At 40.8% G+C, this 17,991-nt stretch overlaps 1 protein-coding gene across 1 annotated transcript in view; it reads right to left on the minus strand.

Annotated features, from left to right (window-relative positions):
• Positions 1 to 3,713: 3,713 nt before the first annotated feature.
• Positions 3,714 to 17,991, minus strand: part of LOC108707848 (uromodulin-like 1) — a 33,808-nt gene continuing 19,530 nt past the window's right edge. Inside the window, exons 10-18 of the mRNA XM_018245873.2 lie at positions 17,032 to 17,233; positions 15,555 to 15,704; positions 13,239 to 13,706; positions 11,854 to 12,155; positions 11,598 to 11,740; positions 10,488 to 10,724; positions 7,904 to 8,066; positions 6,720 to 6,807; positions 3,714 to 5,592 (exon numbers count right to left, since the gene is read on the minus strand). Of these exons, the coding sequence (XP_018101362.2) occupies positions 5,405 to 5,592; positions 6,720 to 6,807; positions 7,904 to 8,066; positions 10,488 to 10,724; positions 11,598 to 11,740; positions 11,854 to 12,155; positions 13,239 to 13,706; positions 15,555 to 15,704; positions 17,032 to 17,233 (1,941 nt within the window). The 3' untranslated portion in view covers positions 3,714 to 5,404. The remainder of the gene's footprint in view (positions 5,593 to 6,719; positions 6,808 to 7,903; positions 8,067 to 10,487; positions 10,725 to 11,597; positions 11,741 to 11,853; positions 12,156 to 13,238; positions 13,707 to 15,554; positions 15,705 to 17,031; positions 17,234 to 17,991) is intronic.

The raw sequence follows: 17,991 nt of genomic DNA on the forward strand, positions 1-17,991 counted from the left end.
TTTAGAACTGAAAATAGTATCTCAACCCAAATATCACCATAATAGTCCTTCAAGCTGGACTTTTAGAGGTTCCTAGAGAAGCAAATAAGTAATTTCAACAGATATCTCCCCATCATAGCCTCAATGCCATTAATATAAGACCAGTTCCATGGAAGCCAGCCTAACAGTTTGGGAACCACTGGAGAGAGTCCGGTGGTAGTTTATTATGAGTTGTACAGATAGGTTATAGCCTGGTTTCTGAGTTTCTTGTATACATCATCTTAAACTGGCCATAGATGCAAAGATCTGATCGTACGAATCGAGGATTCGTACGATTTTCGGCCTGTGTGTGGAGAGCCCCGACATTTTTTTTTGTACTTTATTTGATCGGAATGGTTAGTGGCAGGTGGGGAGATGGGAAAGTCCGATCGTACGATGATTCGTACGATCGGATCTTTGCGTCTATGGCCAGCTTTAGCAGCTTCTGGAGTATCAGTGGGTTTAGACATATTTCTACTAGATACTGTATATCATGGACTGAATGATTGAGAATCTTCATAGACACCGGTCATTTAGTTATCACACAATCTCGAGTTTAGAAGTGAAATGTTTTCCGAGGACCAGTAAGTTGCCTATGGCATACGGTCATTTGTGATAAGACCTTGTACCTTTGATAATAATACAGGTAAATGTCCGGAAATCCCCCGGATCAGCTAAAGCTGTGTATTTTTTCCCTTTGCCATATAATAATAAACTGGCTTTTATTACTATGTAAGTTCCCCTTTCTTGATGCCTCATAGAAAGAATTTTCTGAAATAAAAAGGGTGTATATCTAACAACAATGTGTAATTATCATATTATAAAAGGCAATGCTGACACACCAGCTGAATTATATGTCTTTGTAATTCTGTAGAAGAAAATGGAGCCGTTATGCACATGTGCCATCTTGTGGACATTGGTGGATTTTTGTAATTCCAAATATTTTGAGCATGGGCTCCAAGTGAAGTCAGCGAAACCCCTACTGTTTTGAGCAACAAACAAATTACACCAACATCTTGCATGAAAACCATAAACATGGGGCCTTTTTGTTGTCCTTCAACACAAAGCACTGTGATTCTGAGCTTCATGAAAACCATAAAAACCATGGTGAGTGGGAGAAGAAAATGACCTATCTACTTTTTTCCTGTTACAAGTTTCTAGGGTTGTCTATTGCTGTTTCTGCCATGAGGCTATGTAAGACCATTGACCTCCTTTGCCTTATTTGAGCACTTGAGGCATAGGAAAGGTGGGGTTTGAGGTGAGGCAGCCCTTCTAATTATTAAGGGTATCAATATCCTTGGTTTTGCCAAGGTTTCCATGAGATATTAGAACATTGTTGGTGGGTTTGATTCTATCCAGCCACAACAAGTTTGGAAAATATGACAACAGTGACCAGGCCCAGTTCACAGTCGGTGTTCCAATGCATCCCCCAGGGGTTCAGTTGAGTTGAGGTAAGAACTCTGAGCAGGCCAATGAAGTTCTTCTACTACCATCTCAGCAAACTAATTCTGCATGGAACTCTATTTGTGCTGGGGGTTATTGTCTTGAGTAAACAGGACCTTCCTAAAACTGGTTCCTCAAACAGTTCACCCTGATATGGTTTCTAAGGATCGCTGCATTACTGATGGTTGCATCTATACTACCCACAGTAAAAGTAATAGTGAAAGCATTCAACCTTATAAGCAAGAATAGAGATGTTATTATCGCAACCAACCGGCAATGCTTCTGTTAAATTAAAGTATGCAGAGAAACAATGTTCTAGGTACACAATCACCTACAGTATATGCCTTTACTGTATATGGAGTGTCTATTTAGGGTAATTGAGCTCCTTTTTAAATGGAGATGATAAACAACCTTTAAATTGGAATATTTTTTTGAATACACTTAACAAACAGCTTCTTCTTGATCTATTCTAGATACCTGCAACTCACAGCTTTACCTACTTGAACCTGCTACCCAATCAAACCAAACCTATCTGCAGCCCAACCTGCCAGCCACCATAAAACTAGAAGTGATGTCATCATAGTCCGGCAGTTATCTAAGGACAGAGAAGCCTACCTTGAGATCCAAAGCCTGCCCCATATACACAGTTTTTGCCCATAACCTGCATTTTTACCTACCGGCTTCTCAGTCTAACTGCTTTATCTTTCATCCATCCCACTTTAAGTACCTAACCAAACTCATCAAAGCCCAGTACTTTTGGGCAGAGGAAGCCTACATTGGGATCTACAACTTGCAGACCTGCCAACCTACCCCATATAACAAATTCCTCTTTACAACCCACATTCTTACCTGAACCTGCTACCCAATATAAACTACACCTTCTTTATCTGAAACCCAACCTGCTGGCCACCATAAAAATAGAAGTGATGTCATAATAGATAAGCAGTAATATCAGGGCAGGTGAAGCTAATAAGTGGGCCAAGACATTATAGCAATGAGAGAAGCTTATGTGGAGGAGTCAGGAAGAAGTTTAACTCAGGTGATAAATTGTTTACAATGTCAAATGCAGGAGAACCTCACAAAGTTGGGAAATTTGTGTGTTGGTCAACAGGCAGCAGATACTGATATCAGAAGATCGGTAGATCTCCCCTGCTTAAAGCCAGATTGATCAAGGTGGCTTAAATCCATTGTGATTCTGTTGGCCAGAATTGTTGCCTGTATTTTGGTGTCTGTGTTGAGGAGAGACATTGGGCAATAGGAAGAGCAGAATCTGTCCCTAGTTTCAGGATAGCCACAACCAAGGATTGGAAGAAGGATGGGGGAAGTGTCTTGTCATCAAAAGCAGGGTTTCCTGAAAGTGAATTAAATATAGGGTTGGTACCAATCGGAGGAAGACGATCAGGGCCAGGGGATTTGTTGGTAGATTTGCAACCTACATTCTTACCTACATGCTACCTAATCCGACACTTGTTTTATCTGAAACCCAACCTGCTGCCCACCATAAAACTAGAAGCAACATCAGCATAGCCTAGTAAATATCTAAGGTTAGGGAAACCTACTTTGAGATCCATGATCCACTCCCTGGTTTTAAACCAGGAACCTGTTATGTTCCGAGCACTGCTCCTCCTGCTTGAGCCACAGGAGGCAGTGTGGTGGCACCCTACCTTTGACAGGATGCCTTTTGCTTTGATGCCTTCATGTCAGTTTCTGCAAGTACTCGCCCTCTATCCAGATGAGGGCAATTATTCATTTGAGGGCTGTTAAAACCTAAAACCAAGCTGTTGTCTTGTTCCTGCCTTGTTTCCCTGCTCTGTTTCATCTCTGCTCTCTGTTACTCCTGATTTTTGGATCTCCTGGTATTGACCCCAGCCTGTTTTTGACCTTGTATGAACTCTGCCCGCCCTGGCCTTTGGCCTGTCCCTCATGTGTTTGTCTGCGACCTTCCCTTGAATTTTGGCCTGTACCTGGACTTGTTTTTGCTGCTGTTTAAATCTTTCTGCAAAGGTCTGTGCACATTTTTGTTTAATAAACACCTTGAAGTTATTCAGCACATAGGCTCTTATCTGTGAATCCTTACATCCACAGACCTGCCAACCCACTCCCATATTAGCATATTCACAATCTGCCAAATTCCTGCATTTTTTCAAAAATAACCCAGGGTTACTTACCCAACTGCAGGACTGTGTAATGGCCCTCAGACCTGCTATCTGACATGTTTATTGGCAAGTGGATTTCCTATCATTTCAACATACATTTAGCAAAATATGGTTCCGCTTTATAAGTTACATACATAGATAATTGACTCTTTTTATTATGTAGAACAGTAAGCTGCACCAAGGCAACTCTTGAAAGGACAATGCACAAACACAACAAGCAAAGAAGACCGTTCCCTTCATTTATCAACCAACACAAGGCATTCAGATATCTTGCACAATGGCATGAAGCTTTCCTCACAAATATACGCAACTGTTACAGAATACTTTATAGCATTTATAATTTATTTTTTCAAATATTTGATAAGTAAATCTTTAGTCCAAAATAACTGATATAAACCGACTGTGGAGATTAAATATCATTTTACTCCGGAAGAGACTATAAAAATAATGTTTTATAAATATATTTCTGAGTACATGAGAATATGGGTATAAATATAAAGGTCTGTCTTCACGTGTAGAAGGAGTATTTTAATTACAATATGCTCTTTCAGGTTAGTTCTTGATCTACATATAATATAAATGCTAAGTTCAGTAAGTATTGACCCCATAGCTGCTAATGACTAATGAGGCCTGACAAGGTTTGAGTAATTCATATATTTATCAAATTAAAAGAACATACTAGAACTATTTCAGACTTTTAAATGATTTTATCATTCTCACCTACTTTTAACCAGAAGAATTCCAATTAGGCTTAATTTTTTGTTATTTTGAAAGCATTTCCCGCTCTCTAGACTACACTTTAAAATGCTTTTTGGTTGCTAGAATCAGTGAGCCTACCTACCAGAAGACAGGTTGATTCTAAGGATAGATTTTCATTTTTATTTACCTTTCTCTTTTGGTTCCCAAACGACCCCCATACTATAGGTCTGATCCCGCCTGAAATTGCTGGAAGCACTTTCACATGGAAGGCCAATTAGGGTGAATGATTATTTGATGTTTTTACTATCCTTGGTCACTATTAAGGGGGTTTGAGTATCCCATGGCCACTATCAGGGGGATACAGGGTCTGCTGTCAGGGACCCCATGGCAGAGGGTACCCAGGAGATGCAAAATTTGATTTACAGGTTGCAGAGGGGTATGGCTTGCAAGATGGTGGGTGGGGTTTGTATAGTTTGTGGGTGTGGTTTTATTATAATGAATGTGACTGGGGGGGATCATGGCCATGGCCATACATCTGCACAGGGCCCTCTACCAAGGTGGCCCAGGATCAGTAATCATTTGCTGGTAACACAAGATGCTGACTAAGACCCATCAAATATCTCCATTGCCTGCGGGTAAACCCATAGCACTGATCAACATTGTGGACTTGCCCATGTTTTATAAGTCTGTGACCTTGTTATGGATCTATGGGAAGGGGTAGTAAATGTGTACCTGCAAAGGGCGGACTAAATACAAAAGGTCTGAAGACATGTGCTTTGGACTTTCTTCTATTGGTCTTCATGTTACCTAATCCTATTACAAAATCACTGCCTAGCTGTTCTTGCCACTCTAGCGCCCCAATAGCAGTTTAAACACTAACCAAACTGGAGAAATGCAGAACAAGAAGAAAATAAGTGAAATGGGAAAGACCATTTGCTAGTTGTCCTAGAATGCCACTACCAACACTTTTGTAAAAGATTCTAAGATGAATTGTTTAATATTTTTAAAGCATCACAAAACTAAAATGCAGTTTGTTCCTAAACAAGACTGTATCCATCAGCTCATGTTGAATTCTGAATTTTACATAACTAGTTAGAGAATACTTGGTATCCAACATCCTGACACTTAAAGGTGAACTTGTACTTTCCAGTTCTTCTCTCGTGCCAGCAGATGAAAATGGCCACCAGAACTGCCACAAAGGCAAGGACAACTACAATAATAAGAGCAATGTAGCCCGGTCCCATTTTGGTCGTCTTGGGGGTTTCTTCCTTTAATGCTGGGAAACGAAGGCAGGGGGTTATTATTAGACAAGCAATAGGAAGCAGCGAAATTAGCCTTTTACATAAACAATATGGTGGGTAATGTCACCAGCAGGTGAGGGACAGAATCCATGAGGAAAAGAAGAATTTTTATGTACAAATTTGGAGGTACAGACATTCATTATCAGTGGGTTCCTGTACCTCCAAGTTAGTACCATGAACCTTAGCACTGGGCAGGTCATTTGTAACACAGTCCTACTTGGAGATTAATTTGCCTTGAGAAAAGCAACAATCGGATCAAAATGAAGGCCATCAGATGGGACTGCATTAACAAGCCAACGCTGTATTTGCCCCAATGGGATTTTCAAACTTGCCCAATAAATATCTGGATGGTTTTGGGTACATATATGTTGGGGAGAATATCAGGGTGGGTTGACATTGACAAATGAGCCCAATTGTAAGTCTAAATCTGCCCATTAGTGATGTGCGGGTCAGCAAAAACCCACGAGATCCTAAACTGAGCCCTCCAATCACAAACCCTACCTGACCCCGTGCAGCAGCTCTATTTATAGATTCGCGCCTGACCTGCCCATCTCTGATGTCACGAAAGGGGGCAGGTGTGGACCTGTAAATAGAGGTTGCCAAAAGCAGAAGCCGACAGTGTAAGGTTGCAGGTGGGGAGAGCAGAAGTATGAGGTCAACCTGAGATCTTCCGAAACACGGCAATCTTCTGCAGAAGTTGGCCCAAACCACCCGTAAATCCACGGGTTTTACATTACTACTTCCTGTGTATGGCCAGCAGGGCTAGCTTCCCCAAGGGTGGGCCAGAGCAGTGGGTGTGTGAGGGTCCAGTCAGAAGACAAGTTTGGGAGATATTTGTCAGAATGTCTTCTGCTTATCAATGGAAACCTTATTTAATGGTTATTAATGAAATATAAATGCTGTTTAATAAGTTGTAAAACAATTTACAAACATTCCTAGTATTGTATGGTAAATTGATAGAACCAAAATTCTAAAGCTGATTCAGGAACATGAAAAATACAGTTAAAATAATTCATCCATTCAAGAATACCACTAAAGTCCACTTCTTGTCCTACAGATCCCACTAAGGGCAGATGCCAATCAAGAAGCCAGTTGTACTTACATTGTGGAGTTTGGTGTATGGGCCCTAATCGAGCAAGGCCTGTGTATATATTTGGCGAGCTGCTTCTTGCTGAAATCGCACCGCAGATCTGTTGTAAATAATAAGAAGAAATGTAAGATTACAACAGTTCTACAAATTTTCATGCAGGGGCTGGTTTGCAACGTTTTGGTATTCTTACCATGCAGTAACGTAATGTTTAACCACAAAAATAAAGAAGCTTTCAGGTTTTACAATTTGTATGCCAAGATGGAATGATTCAATTGTCTGAATTATTAATCCTTGCTTGCTATTTGTGTCAGGGATTAATGGTTCGGAATGGTGTTAGAGTTCAGTTGAGCGCTAACAACTAGTGATCTGCAGCAGATTTGAAATCCTTTAAGCAGGGTAAACTCAAACCAGCAATAAAATAACCTGTCTGTCACACTTTTTACACCTGAGCCCACCCACTATGTGATGTAAGAGGTAGGTAGGGTTTTTGCAGAGATGTCTCTGAAGGGGGTGGGATGAATTTGTTGACGGTATTCCACACACGATTCACATTTAATGTCAACCCAAACTAGGGGTGCACCAATTCCAGGATTCTTTTCGGGATTCGGGTAGGATTCTGTCCTTTTCAGCAGGATTCGGATTCGGCCGAATCCTTGTGCCTGGTCGAACTAAATCTGAATCCTAATTTGCATATGCAAATTGGGGGGGAAGGGATATAATGTGACTTTTCATCACAAAATAAAGAAGTAAAAAAATGTTTTCAACATTTTCCTTTCCAGCTCCTAATGTGCATATGCAATATGAGAATATGGTTCACTACAGTATTCGGCCAATTCTTTCACAAAGGATTCGGGGATTTGGCCGAATCCAACATAGTGGATTTGGTGGATCCCTAACCCAAACTCACCAATCACGACTAACAACCCACAGAGCAGGATGGTTTGACTGCTGAAAGAACCCCATCCTTTAACCCACCCTCTTTTTATCTCTGTCCTGCTCTCTCCATCTTTGTTTTTCTTTGTCTTCAATCTCTCTCTTTCCCCATTGCTGATTTCTCTCTGTATTTCTTCTTGCTTTCTTATGTCTCCCTTCCTTTCTGTTTTTCCACTCCCCATCCGTCATAGAATTTTAAAATTAAATATATCTATGAATTTCCCCAGAATTCATGGCCCATACAGTGATGGACAGGCACATACCGGTTTACAGGTCGAGCCCTCGGTTTCCTTGCACACATGAAGCCGACAATGAATGTACACAACGGAAAGATCCCCAACAAATGAAAAGATCTTTGTCTCAAATGTAGCATTATTAGAGATGCCATTTGTATGGATGATGGTGGACGTTTCTGTCACAGCACAGCTGAAATGACAAATGATGTTGATATTATAATATTATGACCAATAGAGATGTCGCGAACTGTTCGCCGGCGAACTTGTTCGCGCGAACATCGGGTGTTCGCGCTCGCCGGAAGTTCGCGAACGTCGCGCGACGTTCGCCATTTTGGGTTCGCCATTGTTGGCGCTTTTTTTTGCCCTCTCACCCCAGACCAGCAGGTACATGGCAGCCAATCAGGAAGCTCTCCCCTGGACCACTCCCCTTCCCTATAAAAACCGAAGCCCTGCAGCGTTTTTTCACTCTGCCTGTGTGTGCTGAAGAGATAGTGTAGGGAGAGAGCTGCTGCCTGTTAGTGATTTCAGGGACAGTTGAAAGTTTGCTGGCTAGTAATCGTTTTGATACTGCTCTGTTATTGGAGGGACAGAAGTCTGCAGGGGTTTTGAGGGACATTTAAGCTTAGGTAGCTTTGCTGGCTAGTAATCTACCTTCTACTGCAGTGCTCTGTATGTAGCTGCAGTGGGCAGCTGTCCTGCTTCTGATCTCATCTGCTGACTGCTGCAATAACAGTAGTCCTTGTAAGGACTGCTTTTATTTATTTTTTTGTTGTTTTACTACTACTACTACTACTACTACTATAAGAGCCCAGTGCTATTAGTCTAGCAGTGTTGGGGAGTGGGACTGGTGTGCTAATCTGCTGCTCCTAGTAGTTCAGCAGCACCAACTTTAATTTTTTTTTTTTAATATTCATTTTTTTTTTATTTTACTTTTTTTTATTTTACTACCGCTGTAGTAGTGTATAAGTTGACCTTTTAGGCATTATTTGCCCTGTAGGCATTATTTGCACACTGTTTTCTTCAACCCGCCATCTAGCTGTGTGACCTTGTTCCCATTCTGTCTAAATATCCATAATATTACCGTCTCCAGAAAAAACACCGGAGTCACTTTTTTCAAGCAGCCATAATATATTTTACGTAATCCGTATCCACCGCTGTAGTAGTGTATACGTTGGCCTTGTAGGCATTATTTGCACACTGTTTTCTTCAACCCGCCATCGAGCTGTGTGACCTTGTTCCCATTCTGTCTAAATATCCATAATATTACCGTCTCCAGAAAAAACACCGGAGTCACTTTTTTCAAGCAGCATTCATATATTTTACGTAATCCGTATCCACCGCTGTAGTAGTGTATACGTTGACCTTGTAGGCATTGTTTGCCCAGTTTTTTTGGCCACAGCCACTGAAGCACAGAGGCCAGAAAAAATATGCCATATAAATGCTGAAAATAGTCATTTTTTGCCATACGTTGACTCAACGTATATGGCAAAAAATGACTATTTTCAGCATTTATGTGGCATATTTTTTCTGGCAACTGTGCTTCAGTGGCTGCAACCAAAAAAACTGGGCAAACAATGTCTACAAGGTCAACGTATGGCGAAAAATTACTATTTTCAGCATTTATATGGCATATTTTTTCTGGCAACTGTGCTTCAGTGGCTGCGTCCAAAAAAACTGGGCAAACAATGTCTACAAGGTCAACGTATGGCGAAAAATGACTATTTTCAGCATTTATATGGCATATTTTTTCTGGCAACTGTGCTTCAGTGGCTGCGTCCAAAAAAACTGGGCAAACAATGCCTACAAGGTCAACGTATGGCAGTTGTTTAAAGAGAACAGTAGATTACTAGCCAGCAAAGCTACCTAAGCTAAAATGTCCCTCAAATCCCTGCAGACTTCTGTCCCTCCAATACAGAGCAGTATCAAGCAGATTACTAGCCAGCAAACTTACTATCATCTGTCCCTGAAATCACTAACAGCTCTCCCCCTACACTATCTCTTCCAAGCACACACAGGCAGATTTTTCAGATACATTTTTGCCCTTGATCCCCCTCTGGCATGCCACTGTCCAGGTCGTTGCACCCTTTAAACAACTTTAAAATCATTTTTCTGGCCAGAAATGTCTTTTCTAGATGTTAAAGTTCGCCTTCCCATTGAAGTCTATGGGGTTCGCGAACCGTTCGCGAACCGCTCGCATTTTTGCGCAAGTTCGCGAATATGTTCGCGAACTTTTTTTCCGACGTTCGCTACATCCCTAATGACCAACTGCTAGAAAGCAGTTTATTTCAGCCTTTGCAAAAACCCACAGTAATTTAGACACATTAAAAAGAAATCTTGGTGATTATATGACCAAAAGTATGTAAACTTCTGCCAATCCAACATCTCATTCCCAAACCAAAGGCTATAACTGCCACTACTTTTCTGGGAAGTTTCCACTAGATGTTGGATCATTGTTGTTGGGAGTTGCTGCCACAAGAGCAATAGTGAGGTTGGGCAGTGATGTTGGAGATCAGGCTCACAGTCCAAATCATCCCACAGTGCGTGGAGATGTATAAATCAAAGGTGAGTGTTCAAAGCAAAGACACCAAAATGTGGACATCGATGGCCATACCTTTGTTTAATAAAGGGAAAAGATATTGGATCCTCAGAATTCCAACTTGGCGTGGCCCAACAATCACTGATCACAACCTTCAGTTGGCTGTCATCTGCCTTGATTCTAATCTGAACCTTGATGTTATCAGTCGCATTGAATGTGAGGTTTTCTGAAATTGGTTGGTCTCCACTAAAGAGCTGAAATTCCGGCAGAAATGTTCCACCCCCTTCCAGTTTTTCAATGATGGTAAGAAACCTAAAGATAAAAGAGGCACAATCAATTCTTAACCAGACTGAAACTAACCTAGTTATCAGTTATTCACCCCTGCAACTGCAATATACACAATATGAGGACCTCTGGTTTCTTCAAAAAGATATAAGCAATTTCCAAAAATATCCTGGCCTACCCAAAGCTATTGTCCCAGTGCTCTATGAGCACTAAGCAGAATATTCTTGCCTTGAACTTCAGCACAGGGGCATAGTAATTGCCAACCTAGAGTATTCAACAATAGATGCTATCCTGCCACTAGCTTTACCTCATTCATGGGGTCCTCCATCCCCAACTTTACTAAGTGTCAAGTAACCTCCCAACTGCAATATACACAATATGAGGACCTCTGGTTTTTTCAAGAAGATATTAGCAATATCCAAAAATATCCTGGCCTGGACAATGCTATTCTCCCAGGCAGAAGTGCTCTATGAGCACTAAGCAGAATGCTCTTGCCTTGAACTTCAGCCCGGGGGCAGAGTAATTGCCCACCTAGAGTGTTCCACAATAGATGCTATCCTGCCACTAGCTTTATCTAATTCATGGGGTCCTCCATCCCCAACTTTACTAAGTGTCAAGTAACCTTAGGGGCTCAAACCTTTTATGATGGCCTCCTGCCCCAGGGCCAGATGGATTCTGGATTCTCTTTTATAGACTAGGGAACAGGAACTACAATCACTACCCCTGAGCCTATGGGAACATGTCCCTCCCTCAGGGCACTTCTTACAGTAGAGATGGATAACCCTTTATATGCTCTGCAAGTTAATTTTTTTTTTTTAAATTGGGGAATCTTTCTGGATTTCCCACTACAATCTTTCATTTATCTTCCCCATACTGCCCCAAAAGTGCAACATTATTTACCCTCCGGAAGGCGTGTATCCGGTCGATGCCAGAATATCATTTGCAAAAACACAGAAAATTGAGCTCAGCTGACGAGCAGTAGGATACGGATACGTCGGTATGTTATGGTACAAGGAAGTATTCACCATTACGTTTGTTTTATTCTGCAAAAGGAAATAAATGAAAATTATGCCAGATGATGACTTTTTGATGCCCCTACTCAGTACCTACTCATCTGTGCTTGGATGAAGGTTTTAGAGCTTCTGCACAAACTTACACTGTGTTCTACTGTACCACACTCATTCCATCCTGCCTGCAGTAAGACATGGGTGCCATTAGTCTGGGTAACATTGCATTCCGGATTCCCAAGATAAAGAGAGCTCTCATCAATAAATTTCTGCTTCAGGTAAGTCCTTTGGATGATGATCCCAATCCTCCCCACGTCACAGATCAATGTGCTTGCATCCCTTAATAGCACAGGCACAGGAACCTGGATTGCTGGTGGTTGGGACATCTCCATAGTTCCAGCTTTAGTGGTAGAGTTGGATGTGGTGGACATCAATGGAGTACCAGTGGTATCTATGGAAAAGCAATAGAACTGGCCACATTGAGGAGGCAACCTTACTACTAAACAAGAGCACAAAAGGAAATAAAGGAAAGCCCATCTGTTGAATTGTGCTTTTTACTTATCCTGGTCTTTCTGTACCTTTCCATAGAGCTTTGGGCAAACTTAAGCTGTAGCTGCTTTTCTTGGTCTTTGCCATAACCAGCATCTACTGGCTGACCACCTCCCTAGTGGCATCAAAACATGGCCCTAAACCAGGCCTATTATTTTTTTCTTGAATAGGAATTAATAAATGAACAGAAGTAGCCTGTAGCATCTGCTTTTAGTGCATCGTATACAAATTTAGAGATCAAAGCAACTTTGGTCATGAATCTTTGTGGTTAGTTGTAGCAGTACATTTGTTAAATTAAACCATCCCCTGACCCTCTCTAGTCTGGTTGTTAGTGGCAGGCCAAAGGGCAAGGGAGCCCAAGGGAAACCCCACTTTCCCCAGTGATGTAACAATTGGCGAGTTAAATGGGGGAGCACATGGGTGTTGGATGGGGGGCTCATCACTCCACCCCAGCCCACTCATCATCATTAAGCACAAATCCTGCCTCAGAAAACAGCTGGAATTATAGATAGCCTATAACTAGGCATACACTGGTGTGAAAGAGATGTTCCTAGTGCCCCCGCCACCACCATTGGGCTCTAGACACTTCTCCTGCTTATCCCAAGTCCTGTCCCTGTTGTGACTTTAGAGATACGTGAGTACCAGTAAAGAAAGATATTTGGGCTCATTTGCATTATCCCAGTTGGAAATTCTAGAGCACTAAACCAAAAGTGCACCCCTAAGAGTTCATGCAAGGGTGGACTCCATAGCTTGCACTATATGCAGGGTGTGAGTGAGGGGCCCTACTGTACCTTGTCACTGCTGCTGTTTATTATTAATTGGTCAGAGCATGTAAAACAGTATAAGAGTTGTGTCAGGATCCTGAAGTGCAATGTGCATGGTTTGGGCTCAAAGGGAAATTTCCCAATTTATGAGGCAGAGAATATTTAGTTTATAATGGAGTTCTGAACTTTCTCTTCTAAACAGTCCATAAACTATCACCTACCTGTATGTACAAAAGACGCCATAGGAGGGCCCATGGTGGTTCCATTTGGAGTTTTCAAATTGGTAACCATGGAAGATGTGGGACTTTCTGTTGATGATTGGCTTGAGACATAAGTGGTAGAAGATTGAGTGACATCATGGGGGGTGGTCGTATTCCAGACAGACAACTTGCTCTTATTCTGAGTAGGAACTGGATCAGGTAAAGCAGCAGTTGGGTTTGTTACATTTTCACTTTTGGGTTGTTCCATTATTGATCTGGTACTGTTCCCAACATCGGAGTTCTCTACAGAATGGCTCATGTCTTTATCTCCAGTTTCATGGGTTGGGGTAATTGTATTTGCAGTAATGACAAGTAATGATGGCTCAGAGGTGATTGACGGTTGGAATGATGTATCTGCTGAGCTTGTAGGAGATGGTTCATTTATTGTTCCTGGCTGTGTAGCATTGAGTAATGGCGGGCCAACAAAACCTGCAGAGGACATAAGGACACATACTTAATGTTAATTCTATATATATATATATATATATATATATATATATATATATATATATATAGAAGGAAATCATGTGAATGGTGGCAGGGGATAATGAAGACCACATACGTATAGAGGTAGTAAATGGGTGAAGTTATATGGGAAAGATCAGTAGAGGGTGTTAGAGAAGAGTTATGGGGGGAGGAAGGGGTGTTGGAGAAGGAGGTATGAGGATGGGTTTGGATAGGACTTATAGGGATGGATGGGAAGGAATCAAAGGAGGTAGGTAGATAGAGGGTGGGTGCTGGAAAGGGCTATGTGCATAGTCAGTAGGTGGGTTTGAATAGGAGTTATGAGTATGGTGGGTGGGGTGGAATTAAAAGATGTATGGTTATAGCAAATGTTTGGATAAGAAGTATGAAATAGGGGATGGCTATAACACACCACAAACAGTAACATAAACCAAACTTCTTACACAATTAAAGGGGTTGTTCACCTTTAATTAACTTTTAGTATGATGTAGAAATTGACATTCTGCAATTGGTTTTGATTTTATATTTTTTGTGGGTTTTTTTTTTTGTTATTTCGCTTTTTTTTCAGCAGCTCTCCAGTTTGGAACGTCAATAGCAATTTGATTGCTAGGGTCTTGTTTACCTTAGCAACCAGGGAGTAGTTTAAATGAGGGACTAGAGTATGAATAGGCGAGGGACTGAATATAAAGAAAGAATATCTTTTGCTTTTGGGGTCAGTGACCCCCAATCCAAAAGCTGGAAAGTTGTAAAAGTGGAAGGCAAATAATTTGAAACTATAAAAAAATAAATGATAAAGGCCAGTTGCATTATAGAATAGGGCATTCTATAAAATACTTAAAGTTAACGTAAAGGTGAACCACCCTTTTAAGTCTACTAGAAAATCATATAAACATTAAATAAACCCAATAGGCTGGTTTTGCCTCCAATAAGAATTAATTATATCTTAGTTGGGATACTGTCATGGGAAAAAAAGTTTTTTCAAAACGCATCAGTTAATAGTGCTGCTCCAGCAGAATTCTGCACTGAAATCCATTTCTCAAAAGAGCAAACGGATTTTTTTATATTTCATTTTGAAATCTGACATGGGGCTAGACATATTGTCAGTTTCCCAGCTGCCCCAAGACTTGTGCTCTGGTAAACTTCAGTCACTCTTTACTGTCCGTACTACAAGTTGGAGTGAGATTATTGGACTAAAGATAAGGTAAGTTTGACTAACCACTGCTCCACTTTTGTGATGTAAAGGGGTGGCCCACTTTTAAGTTAACTTTTAGTATGTTATAGAATGGCTAATTCTAAGCAACTTTTCAATTGGTCTTCATTTTTTCTTTTTTTTAAAATTTAGAATTTTTTGCCTTCTTCTTCTTTAGCTTTCAAATGGGGGTGCTGACCCCATCTAAAAACAGATGCTCTGTAAGGCTACACATTTATTGTTATTGCTAATTTTTATTACTCTGCTTCCTATTCAGGCCTTTCTTATTTGTGTTCCAGTCTCTTATACAAATCAATGCATGTTGCCAGAGTAAATTGGACCCTAGCAACCAGACTGCTGAAATTGCAAACTGGAGAGCTGCTGAATAAAAAGCTAAATAACTCAAAAAACACAAATAATAAAAAAAAATTAAAACCAATCGCAAATTGTCTCAGAATATCCCTCTCTACATCATATTAAAAGTTTAATTTAAAGGTGACCAACCCCTTTAACTAGAACAATACATATTAACAGATTGATTTCTATTGCTTAGAGGGCAAATACTGCTCTGATTGGTGCATAACCCTGAATGATTATTCTAAAAAACTATAGGACATACTTACCCATCTTCCCTACACAATTCCTTCCAGGCCGGCTGGGGTTAATGTCGATAAACTCTTCTAGACACTGACAGGTATAGGACAGGTAAAGGTTAATGCACTGTGCACTCTCATGGCAGTCGTTATCCAGAGGTGATGAACAATCATTGAAATCTGCAGTGGAATAACAACCGTGGGGTTAACATAATCAGAGAAGGACTGAGGGACAACGTGCTGAGCTGATAGGGTTAATGTGCATGCCATCATTAGAAATAGGTAAGGGGGGGTAGGAAAAAAAATGCTGTTTAGTATTTGTTAGGTCCAGATAGAGGTTGATTCATCCAGCTGGAGATTGGTAGGCGGCAGTAAGAGAGTTAGGGATATCTTCCAAAATCACAAGAACTCAACAATAGATTTAGATCTTAAAGGGATACTGTCATGGGGAAAAAAAACGTTTTTTCAAACGCATCAGCTAATAGTGCTGCTCCAGCAGAATTCTGCTCTGAAATCCATTTCTCAAAAGAGCAAACAGATTTTTTTTATATTTCATTTTGAAATCTGACATGGGGCTAGACATATTGTCAGTTTCCCAGCTGCCCCAAGACATGTGACTTGTGCTCTGATAAACTTCAGTCACTCTTTACTGCTGTACTGCAAATTGGAGTGAGATTACCCCCTCCCCAGCAGCCTTACAACAGAACAATGGGAAGATAGCAGCTCCCTAAAACTGGCCATACACGGGTCCTTAAGACCAATTCAGCAGCTTATCTGCCCATGTGTGGGGGCTCCAGACGGGTCCTCCGGATCTATATCAGGCCAAAAATCAGTCAAGTTTAATTTTTTAGTACGATCCAGGACCGCATTGGCTAGTTGATGAGGTCCTGAGACAAGTCGGAGCCCATTCGTAGCATTGTAATTCGATCATTTGGCCCCAGGGCCGAACTTTTCGATTCACCCGATATCGCCCAGCCGTTAGTGGGCATATCGGGTTAAATTCCGCTCATTTGGCGACCTTGCCAAACGAGCGGCTATTATAGTGTATTGCCACCTAAACATCTGCCTGGTAGATTGAGTACTATTACTCAATAGTTAAATCCATGTCCCACTGAGACACATTCAGTTACATTGAGTAGGAGAAACAACAGCCTGCCAGAAAGCAGTTCCATCCTAAAGTGCTGGCTCTTTCTGAAATCACATGACCAGGCAAAATGACCTGAGATGCAACTACACACCAATATTACAACTAAATACACTTGTTGGTTCAGGAATTAAATGTTATATTGTAGAGTGAATTATTTGCCGTATAAACAGAGTCATTTAGAAATAAAAAAATACATCATGAAAATCACGACAGAATGCCTTTACTAAAACAAAAATCCTAGTATTGATTTATTTAGCTTTCTATAATGATTTCACTGGCTGGAGCTACAGATTTTATTTTCTTATATAAGAATAAAGTCATTTCGGAGGTTTATCAAATTTGATTTCATTTGTTCCTCACCCGTTATAGAAACAGATTTGCTGTCGATGACAAATGAGCCGCTTTCGTTCCTAAATGAGAATGACGATTGGGAGAGATTGAGTGGCGCCTGGGAGCCAATGAGAGCTACAGTGAAATAAACGAGGATACTTCCAGCTTTTAGGGATTCAACCTCTACCATCAGCTGGGTGGGATCAAAGTCCTTGGATAGCGCCTGTTTGGTCTGTGGGTTAAAAAACAGCAAAACATTTAAGTGATGAAAAAAAAAAGTACTATGTTTTGGATTACGAACATTTAGGTTTTTTATTACATAACATGATGTAATAGGTCTTAAAGGAGAAGAAAAGGTCTTTTAACTTGGGGGTGCCAAAAGTTAGGAAGCCAGAAGACGATCTCTCCGTGGTGCTCGCCGGAAGAATTCCGGGCCGGTGCAGTTAACTGCCTGGGGGTTTCAGGTAACTACATACAATCACTTGGCCTAACATTTTGCACCCCCAAGAAAAAAGACCTTTCCTTCTCTTTTAAAGGGTAACTATCACAAAAATTAAAATAAGAAACTTTCTAAATGCAATCAATTAAATATTCTGCATTGTTTCTGGAATAATCAAGTTTATCTTCACTATTCCTCTCTCAGCATCTGTTTCTCCTCATTCTCTCTTCATGCAGCAGTTGGGTGTCAGATATTTATTGACAGTTAGATCCAATATATCTTATAGGAGGGCTTCCTTTCCTAGTAGATGAATTAGAGCTCACTCAAATAACTGATTCCAGTACAAACAAAATTTTGCAAAAATTCTGCATGTAGAAAGACATGATGTCTGGTGATTTTAATAGAGTGAGCTCTAATACATCTTCTAGGCAAAAGGAGCCCCCCTATAAGATATATTGGATCTAACTGTCAATGAATATCTGACACCCAACTGCTGAATGAAGACAGAATGAAGAGAAACAGATGCTGAGAGAGGAATAGTGAAGATAAAC

The sequence above is a fragment of the Xenopus laevis genome, chromosome 2L, assembly GCF_017654675.1.
Source record: "Xenopus laevis strain J_2021 chromosome 2L, Xenopus_laevis_v10.1, whole genome shotgun sequence".
NCBI classification, from domain to species: domain Eukaryota; kingdom Metazoa; phylum Chordata; class Amphibia; order Anura; family Pipidae; genus Xenopus; species Xenopus laevis.